Source organism: Nanorana parkeri, unplaced genomic scaffold (genome assembly GCF_000935625.1).
Source record: "Nanorana parkeri isolate BGI_ZX_2015 unplaced genomic scaffold, ASM93562v1 scaffold516, whole genome shotgun sequence".
Taxonomy (NCBI): Eukaryota; Metazoa; Chordata; class Amphibia; order Anura; family Dicroglossidae; genus Nanorana; species Nanorana parkeri.
In genome coordinates this window covers 900,507-909,891 of record NW_017306784.1, presented here as the reverse complement: position 1 = coordinate 909,891, position 9,385 = coordinate 900,507, and the positions used below count along the sequence as shown (strand labels likewise).

Sequence of the window (9,385 nt, the reverse complement as noted above, 5' to 3'; positions counted from 1 at the left end):
CCTTGTTTTATTGATTGCATGTAATAATCTACTTTTTTGAGGTTGTGGATTTGGGGTTCTTGGGGTTTTCATGAGCTGTAAGCCATAATCATCACAATTATGACAAATCACGGCTTGAATTATTTTGCTTTGCATGTAATGAGTCTATCTTATATATTAGTTTCACCTTTTAAGTTGCATTAGTGAAATAAATGAACTTTGCACGATATTCTAATTATTCGAGTTTCACCTGTAAGCTCAGATATTTCAGTTTTTCCTGAAGACAGGACAGAGAGAGTTCATCCTGCAGACACAGGGACCTCTTATGTTTGAGCTCCAGGTTATAGAGGTCATCAAACAGAGAGGTTAACCTACCCTCCCTCTCTCTTTTTAGCCTGTGCCTGTGCTTGATCAAAATGCCCCTTGTAAAAGAATTGCGGGCTTTCCATTTTATCAACGAGTTGTGGACTGAGTGCTTGTTTATAGAAAAATATGTCTCCAGCTCCCTCTGAACTGCAGAATTCTCAGGGTCTTGGAGCAGACTGTCATTGAGTCGCCACGACCATGGCCATGGCCAGATGCAGGGAAAGATCCATGGAAGCATGGTCCAAAGAGGCAATACAATCTATAGAGCACTCAATGACCTTTGGGAGATTAACATCACTGACAAAGAATGAATCAAGCCTAGAATATATTTTATGTACCTGTGAGAAGTAGGCATAATTCCAGTCCATGGGGTGAAGTGCTCTTCAAACATCAGTCAAGCAGTGGTAATACAGTTGTTTTTTAACGTTCCAGAGAGCCCAGAAAGACAGATGAGAAGCTCCTCTAGAGACATCTTTTGTTGGGTCCAAAGCTATGTTAAAGTCTACCCTTGGATAAGAAATCCCTCAGAGAAGTCGAAAAGAAGCTGTAAAAACTCACTCAAAAAGGAGACTTGATCGGAATTAAGGAAGTAAAAAATGGCCAATGTAAAAAGCTGAGAGTCAACATGACCCTAGAGCAGAACGCATCTGCCATTAGTGTCAAGCAAGATCGCCCTGGTCGACCAAGGTACCTGATGAGAGATTAATATGGTAGCGCCCCCTGAATATTGAAACTTGAGAAGTACTATGACAGCCAGTAGGATAGCTGTGGTTATGAAAGGTAGGTACATTTGACTGTTTAAAGTGGGTCCCCTGTATGAATACCACCTGTGCCCTGGACTTTCAAAGTTGAGCTAAAACCATAGTCCATTTTTTTTTTTTTTTTTTAACCATAGTTTTTATTCAACATTTTTCACAATACAGGTGATGTGACCCATACACAGACCCATACAATATAATGTGGAAGAGGACAAAATAACAAAAAAATACATGGCCAAAGGCCCAATATTTGCATCGGTGTATCATATGCCAATCCTGAAAAGCCAGTGGGCCCTTAAAATGCTAGGGTCCAAACAAATTAGTACAATTAAGTCAAAAAAATAGGGCACCTATCATAAAAGCAAAGTAAAGTAACGATTATTATGCACGTGGTGTACAAAACTTTGCTAGTACATGGGTCAGAAAGCGACATAAAGCTTTTGGGGGGGAGGAAAAAAAAAAGGGGGGGGAGGTGTAACACTCTAAGGGAAAAGGGGAGAACAAGGGATAACATAACTAATAATCAATCTTGGCAATACAATGTTAAAGTATTATTTATACTATTAACTTACTACAGATGTAACTTATTGGATCTGAAAAAGGCTAAGTGGTGCAGAGATCATATACATATGGGAAGAGGGGGATGCTGTATAAGACACATTTGCCTCAGCAGAACTGTGCTAGCATGACCCGCTTGAGATAGAAGATTCCTTCACACCATTCCAGAGCTACAACGTTTGTCAGTCAACCAACAGCCCCAATCTGTATTGAATTTCTGTTCCCTGAGGTGAGCTCTGGCAAACAGAAATTCAAAATGCATATGTGTGTTAAGTGTGTCGATCATCATTGACATGGTCGGGATGGCCTGTTGTTTCCACAACCTAGCTATAACTAATCTAACTGCTATGAGTATGTGTGTCATGAGTACTCGCAAGGAGGGGGGGCAGTCCAATATACCAATCCCTAGGAGGGCCATCTGCGGGGTAGGAGGGCATTTCAGATGAGTGATGTCACTAATGAATTTAAAGACGGATTCCCAGAATGGAGCAAGTGTAGGGCAGTGCCACCAAATATGGTGAAGCGATCCTGTCCCACCACAATTACGCCAACATAGTGGGGATGAGGTAGGAAAAAACTTGGCCAACTTATGTGGGGTATAATACCAATTGTGCAGCAGCTTCTGGGTGGATTCCCAATGAGATAGACATCTAGAGGCCTTTAGGGGCCAGGCCATTGTGCGATACCACTGCTCAAGAGATACTGAGAATCCCAATCCCTTTTCCCACCAAGTTATCGAGGAAAGTTTAACCTCAGTCGTGGGAGTAGTTAACATTTTGTAGAAAAAGGAAATACCTTTCTTGCTTGAAGATGTTTTAGAAAAGAAGGCTATTGCACTTCTCATGTGTGTAGAATCATTGAGTTTTGTCTTAGACAGGAAATGTCTAATTCTAAGATATTTGTAGAAGTCTCTGACAGGAACATTAAATTGTTGGCAGAGAGTGTGAAATGATTTCAACACCTCGCCAGAGAATAATTGACCCAGGTGTGTGATACCACATGCCTTCCATTTGGAAATGCCCAGGTCACTAAGAACATAATCCAGAGTATCCAATGGTATATCACTTAAACATTTCCCAATGCTTGTGGAAGGGGTGAGGCTTAAAGATGTCCACACTCTCATAGTAGCTGTAACTGTATCTAGGTAATATTTAGGTGGAGTGTAGTTTAGAAGCGTAGTGTGCAGCAGCAGGTTTAGGTCAGAAGAGATTATTGCCGATTCCATTCGATTCCATATTTTATCAGATTGGGGGGACCACCAATGTCGGGTCTGGTCTAAAATTGTGGCCTTATAATATTTTGCGATGTCCGGGGCTCCTAAACCTGCAAAGGACTTAGGAGTGTACAAGATGCTTTTCTGTATTCTGGCCTTCTTACCTGACCAAATAAAGGAGTCCAGAATACTTTGTAAGTCTTTCAGGTATGACGGGAGCAACGGAATCGGCATTGCTCTAAATAAGTATAATACGTGAGGGAGTACAAACATTTTAACCAGATTTACTTTACCCGCCCATGAGACAGGGGGATAGCATAAGTTTTTACAAAGCTCCTTGACTTTATGCAGGAGAGGGGAGTAATTCAGAAGAAACAATTGAGTGCTAGGTGAGGCAACCTGTACCCCAAGGTAAGTAAATGAGTCAGAAGGAGCCCATGAGAAAGGACAGATGGAGGTGATATCACGCTTACATTTAGGTGATGCACTAATTAGTAACATTTGGGATTTGGCGTGGTTAATTTTATACATGGAGACTTCGCCGAACCAGGAAAGTATATGTTGCACGGCTGGGAGTGATCGTAAAGGATCGGTCAAAAAAAGGATAACATCATCAGCGTATAATCCAATCTTATGTGTGCAGTTATCAATTTGTATGCCATTGACCTCAGAGGATTGGCGTATAGCTGCTGCCAAGGGCTCTATTGTCAATGCAAAAATAAGAGGGGATAAAGGGCAGCCCTGTATGGTGCCATTACTTATGTTAAAGGGGGTCGATAGTAGCCCTGAGGTCATCACTCTGGCACTAGGGGTAGTGTAGAGAGCCCCAACCGCAGAACCTAGAAAGTCAGTGATCCCGAATTTGCCTAAGACGGCTCTGAGGTATCCCCAGTGAACCCTATCAAAAGCCTTCTCTGCGTCTAAGGATAGAAACAGAGAAGGCAAGTTTGAATGTTCAGCATATTGGAGGATGTCTATAAGTCTCCTAGTACCATCCGGAGCTTGTCTCCCAAGCACAAACCCCACTTGGTCTGGGTGGACAAGGTGCGGAATAATTTTAGGTCGAGGTGGGTCTATAGTTAGCTGGGTTGTCAGCAGGCTTATTAGATTTGGGGATGGTGACTATAAGTGCTTCCAAAGACTCCTTAGGAAACTGACCAGAAGTAGCAGCCTAATTTGCTAACTGGCACAGGTGTGGGGCCAGTGATGTGGTAAATATTTTGACGTATTCCGCACTGAAACCATCAGGTCCTGGAGCTTTGTGCAAAGGTAGGTCATGGATAACCTTAGTGACCTGCGATACAGAGAAAGGCGCAGAAATGGCATCTGAAAAGTCAGAGGGAAGTAAGGGGAGTTGCACTGAGTCCAAAAATGTATTTACCGTATTTTGCGGTCCATAAGACGCACCGGACCATAGGACGCAGGGAGGTCCGGCGCGCCTTATGGAGCACTCGACAGACCGTAGCTTCTGTCACAGCTTCTATGACAGAAGCTGTGACAGAAGGTTTGACCTGAGTTGGGGGCATATAGGTTGACTATTGTCATGAGATGGTTATCAATAGTAGCAACAAGTATAATAAATCTGCCGTTGGGATCTAATATTACTTCATGTTCTTGAATCGTGATAGAATTCTTAACAGCTATCATCACTCCTTTTCTTTTTTTCTCAGCATTGGCAAAATAGTAGTGGGAAAAGTCTTTCCTTTTACAAACAGGGGGTTTTTCCCTATGAAAATGTGTCTCCTGGACACACAAAATATCGCAGCGAAGAGATGTTGCCTCTCTCCAGAGCATAGAACGCTTATTAGGGCTATTAAGTCCCTTAGCGTTAATAGAATTAATGATGAGCGGCATGAGGAGTTAAAACGTAATGCCTGTAGGTGTCGCAACCGCACTGTAGGGAAACATATATAGTGACAAGAGCCTTTTCAGAAACAGTAGATATACGCACTCTGTAGTATAATGGTACATAACTCAAAGCAGGTAAGTAATCAATATAAGCCAAGCATATCAAACTAACAAGAACTGCTCCCTTTAGTAGGAAGTTCCTTAAAGAAAAAACTATCTTAACAAAAAACGTAATAACCAAAAACAACATAGTGTGCTTAGCACACAATACTGAGGGGGAAATATTAGTTCCGGACAAACAGCAGGAACGGGATCCAGAAGATGTAAGCCTTACACCAGCCGGTGTAAAACATGACCTACAGATGGTTGTATAATTGGGATGGTGATACCCCAAGATTGTAGGGTATTTGCAGCATCAGCGGGGTTAAGGAGAGGTATCAATTTGCCCTTATAAGTAGCAAGCAGCTTGGTAGGGAATCCCCATCTTTATGGGATTCTGCGTTCCCTGAGTGCTTTCGTGATCGTTGCAAATTCCTTCCTCTTCTGGGCTGTGGCAGCGGAGATGTCAGCAAAGAGGGAGATGTCAGAGTAGGGCTCCAGGAGGGACTCTGCTCGCCTGGTTAAAAACATCAGCTTCTCCTTGAGGTGAAAAAAATGGATCCTTGCAATCACATCTCTGGGTGTAGCTTCCGGAAGATGTTTGGGCTTAAATAGCCTATGAGCTCTATCAATAATCAAATCAGCAGGAGGCTGATTAGGAAGCAAGGTGGAGATCAGACGTTGAATATAGCTAGAAAGATCCACAGCTCCAATCGATTCAGGGATGCCCCTAAACTTGATATTATTGCGTCTGGATCTATCCTCTTGGTCCGCAATCTTTTCCTGTAGCTGGGATAGCAATTGCTGCTGCTCTGTATATACGCATCAAACAGATCATTAAATGTGGCCGCATATTCACCCATGTAGTTTTCAATACAGGCTGTACGTTCACCCAGGCCATCTATCTGTGACTGCAGGGATTGTATGGAGGATTTAAAATCATTTTTCAGCTCTGTACGTAATGACAGTAACATTAGCTTAATGGCCGCTTCAGATGCAGGGTCTGAGGAAGCAGGGAAAGCTTCCAAGGAAGGTGCTGCGTCAGAGGGGCCTTGTGACACTGAGGTGGCAGCAGTCGACTGCTTTTTATTTACAGGGCCCTTAGATTGTGGCGATTGCAGTGGAGAGGATGCCGGCCGTTTTGAAAACTCCTTCTGAGGTGACAGCTGATCAGCTGTGTTCTCCTCCATCGCTGTCAGTGGAGCGGTAATGAGGTTGATTTCTTACCACCGCTGACGAGGCGCCATTTTGTTTACCTGAGGCGGGTGTCCTCGGATAGAAATCTGTGAGTCTCCTGGGACCCTTGGACTTTGTTTTTCCTTTGGACATGTCGGCGGTGATATCGGCACTCCGGTGAGTGTTAATATACTACCGACTGGTGTCTCAGCAAGCACGGAGTTGCTATAGTAATGGATCCCGAAGCTCAGCTCCGGTTAAAGCGGCCATATTCGTCCGCAGCCAAACCACGCCCCCATAGTCCATTTTTACGGCACGTTCAGCCCCCTTGCATTGAGAGAAATTACTTTCACAGATGCTGTTGGAGAAGATAGGGGCCAACCCCGCACCTGCCCCCCAGCCCGAACCCTGCTGCCAGTCATAACAGAGAAAAAAGGGGGAAGAGAGAAGAAAAAGATAATTAAACCCTAAATCTTCCTTAAGGTGGGCAAATGGAAATGATATCTCCTTGCAAAGTTCCAACCCTCTTTAAAAAAAAAAAAAGAGCGAGAAAGAGAGCGAGAGAAGGGGGAAAGGAGCAGCATATGCAAAGCAGAGTGTATGACGCCAAAAGTGGACACATCAAACAGAAAATGCAAATCAAGCAGTGTGCCATGAAACATAACTAGCATCAAAACACTTTCCCACGCAATCCATACAAAAATGGAAACAACACTATCAAGACAGGACACACTGGGGAGGGTAGCAAGGAAGGAAGGGGGGCAGAACAGAAAACCAAAGGATACAAGAAGGAAACATATAAGGAACGTCACCAGCACACCAAAAATCCTTTTAGGATCACCAAATGTTCATTTATTTAGAACCATGTCAAGCAAAACAAGTGCTTTCGGCCGCACAGGTTCCTTTCATCGGGCCTAGCATTGACAAAAGTGCAAACATAAATCAGAGCATAAATAGGCATACAGTAGTGAGAAACACCCTTGAAACACACCCCCTGACGTGACTATGATGTCACACCCGTGAATCGCTATCACAGCGGACTATGATGTAATGAAACCACCAAAACCCTCTGTAAACATGCCTGAGAGTAGATAGAAAAAACTTTTTGTATTGTCAGTTTCAAAATGAAAAGGTGATCAAGTGTCAGTATAAATGACCATTACACATCATGGTATGTAAAAGTGAAGTACTGCTACCTTGTGACGAGGCACTGGAGTGTGGCTTGCAATGTGCCTGTAGCCGGTGTCACGTTGTGCTGCCAGATATCAGGTTACCATGGTGACTGAACACCGCTGTTCGGTCCAAATGGAGGTACAGACAGGTATGGGCTATAAGGTATAATTAGGAAGGCAAGTCCTGATGTGCCGCCCAGCATCCTGATTGGCTAGGAAGCCAGGTTCACTTGTTGCTAGGCAGTCTGGCTTCCTGACCAATCAGGAAGCAGGACGGCACCTCATGACTTGCCGCCCGGTTTCCTGATTGGTCAGGAAGCCAGGCAGCCTCAAGTGAAGCAGATTTTCTGTCGCTAGAACACTGGCTTCACAGGCAATCAGGAAGCCGGGCGACGGGTCATGATCCGCCGCCTGACTTCCTGATAATTGGCGAGTACTGGAAAATAAATATTTAAAAAAATATCGAAAACCTGGTATCGGTGCATCCCTAATTTGTAGGGATGTTCAGTTACCAGTGCCAATACTTGGCATTTGCACAAGAACTACCAGGGTCACAGAGGTTGCAGCTGGGACAGGGCTCTGGCGCTCCACCACTGTCCTGAAATCATTAGTCTGTATTGTTTTAGAAAAACTGTCTTGTGACCTGTGGCACACTGGCATCTTATGGGGACATTGTTTATGTACAGAATATATATCTGGGGACCTGTGGTACACGGGCAAGTTGTGATTAACTCCATATGATTTGTGATACATTGTGATTAACTCCAATGTTATTTCATCACAAAATATATGCATAATGTATAATTTACAAAAAAAATTGCCGTGAGGCACTACAGTGTTCGGGTTTGTCTTGAAGAAAAGTTGGCATCCCTAGTGATGTTCCTTATACGATTTACAGCATTAGCGGTGCCATCCGCTGTCATTCCGAGCACCCTTTTCCCGACAGCTGGGATATCCAGTAAGGAGTACAACAATCCTTCTCTATCTCAGAAGAAGGAAACAGTCACAGTGGTACCACCACAGGCAAAGAATGTATAGCACCCATAATCCTAAGCATAACAAATGTGTGACGGAAAGAGAGGACATACTAACCATACCCAAATGTGGTACAGATCGGAATGCATGATGCCAAAAATACACACAATGAAACAAAAATACTAAGTGGACATGGAGGGTTTCTACAACAATTTGAACAGTTATAAGCAACAATATGGTGAACAAGAGGAGTCCTTTACTGAGCACGGGGGGGAAAACAGCTGGAAACTGGGCTCCCCTAGGAAACAAAGTAAAGTCATAGGGAAAAAAAAGAGGTGAACATATGCGCTAGTCCAAAAGGGCTCAGAGGAGACCACAGCCCCAAGCATTCATGGGAGACCACTGAGAAATGTACATAGAATCCCAGAAGCTCCAAATGACACAGAGAAGTTCATCTGGAGAGGTCGAGATGACAAATAAGGTATTTAAATCTTTACAAGGTCGTCTGCATAACAGGAAGAGACAGGATCCAACAGGTAAGTATTACTCACACAAAGCCTCACAGGAAACAGATTTCAGTCCTGTTAAGCAGAAGAGGAAGAAAGCAAGGTTACCACAGACAGATCCATGGATCCCTGGCAAACACATGTGAACACAACTGGATAGCCTCAGAGGTGAAGAAGGTATGTGTGTCTGTATGTGATCATCCGTAAGGCAGAAAGGAACACGCAAAAGAGAAACATGGAGCAGCTTTACCCTCGTCTCCAATCCCGCCACTGGAACCTCAGTGCCCGGTAAAGCTTCTACCAGAGCCTTCACTTAACAGTAGGTAAAACCCAACACTAGAAAGGGGATCTGTCCATTCAATACTTGACTGATGGATTCGTCAATTTTCTGTCTCTCCTTTAAAAACCCCAATAAACACACGGACTGCGCGACATGGATTTTAACGGCCACAGCAGCCCTTTTATTAAACAAACAACTTTAACAATAACCAAAGTAATAAACCAAATATACAAAAATAATACTTTAACAAGGGTTGACCTGAGAAGGGGTCTTTGGGTGCCCGCCAGCCCAAAAAAGGCCTCTCATAACACTCCACCCATGTCCCCAGCCGCACCACAACCAGCTCGAGGACACTTACTCCTTCCGGGTTCCCAAGGGGCCAGGCCCCCGCCCTTTACAAATCCGGACACCAACAGGGGGAAGCACCCATACCAGCTGAGGGCCCCCCACATTTT

At 44.0% G+C, this 9,385-nt stretch overlaps 1 protein-coding gene across 1 annotated transcript in view; it reads left to right on the top strand.

Annotated features, from left to right (window-relative positions):
* Window positions 1-6,148: 6,148 nt before the first annotated feature.
* The window catches only part of LOC108790950 (complement decay-accelerating factor-like), a 39,261-nt gene continuing 36,024 nt past the window's right edge, over window positions 6,149-9,385 (top strand). Inside the window, exon 1 of the mRNA XM_018561313.1 lies at window positions 6,149-6,174. Within this exon, the coding sequence (XP_018416815.1) occupies window positions 6,149-6,174 (26 nt within the window). The remainder of the gene's footprint in view (window positions 6,175-9,385) is intronic.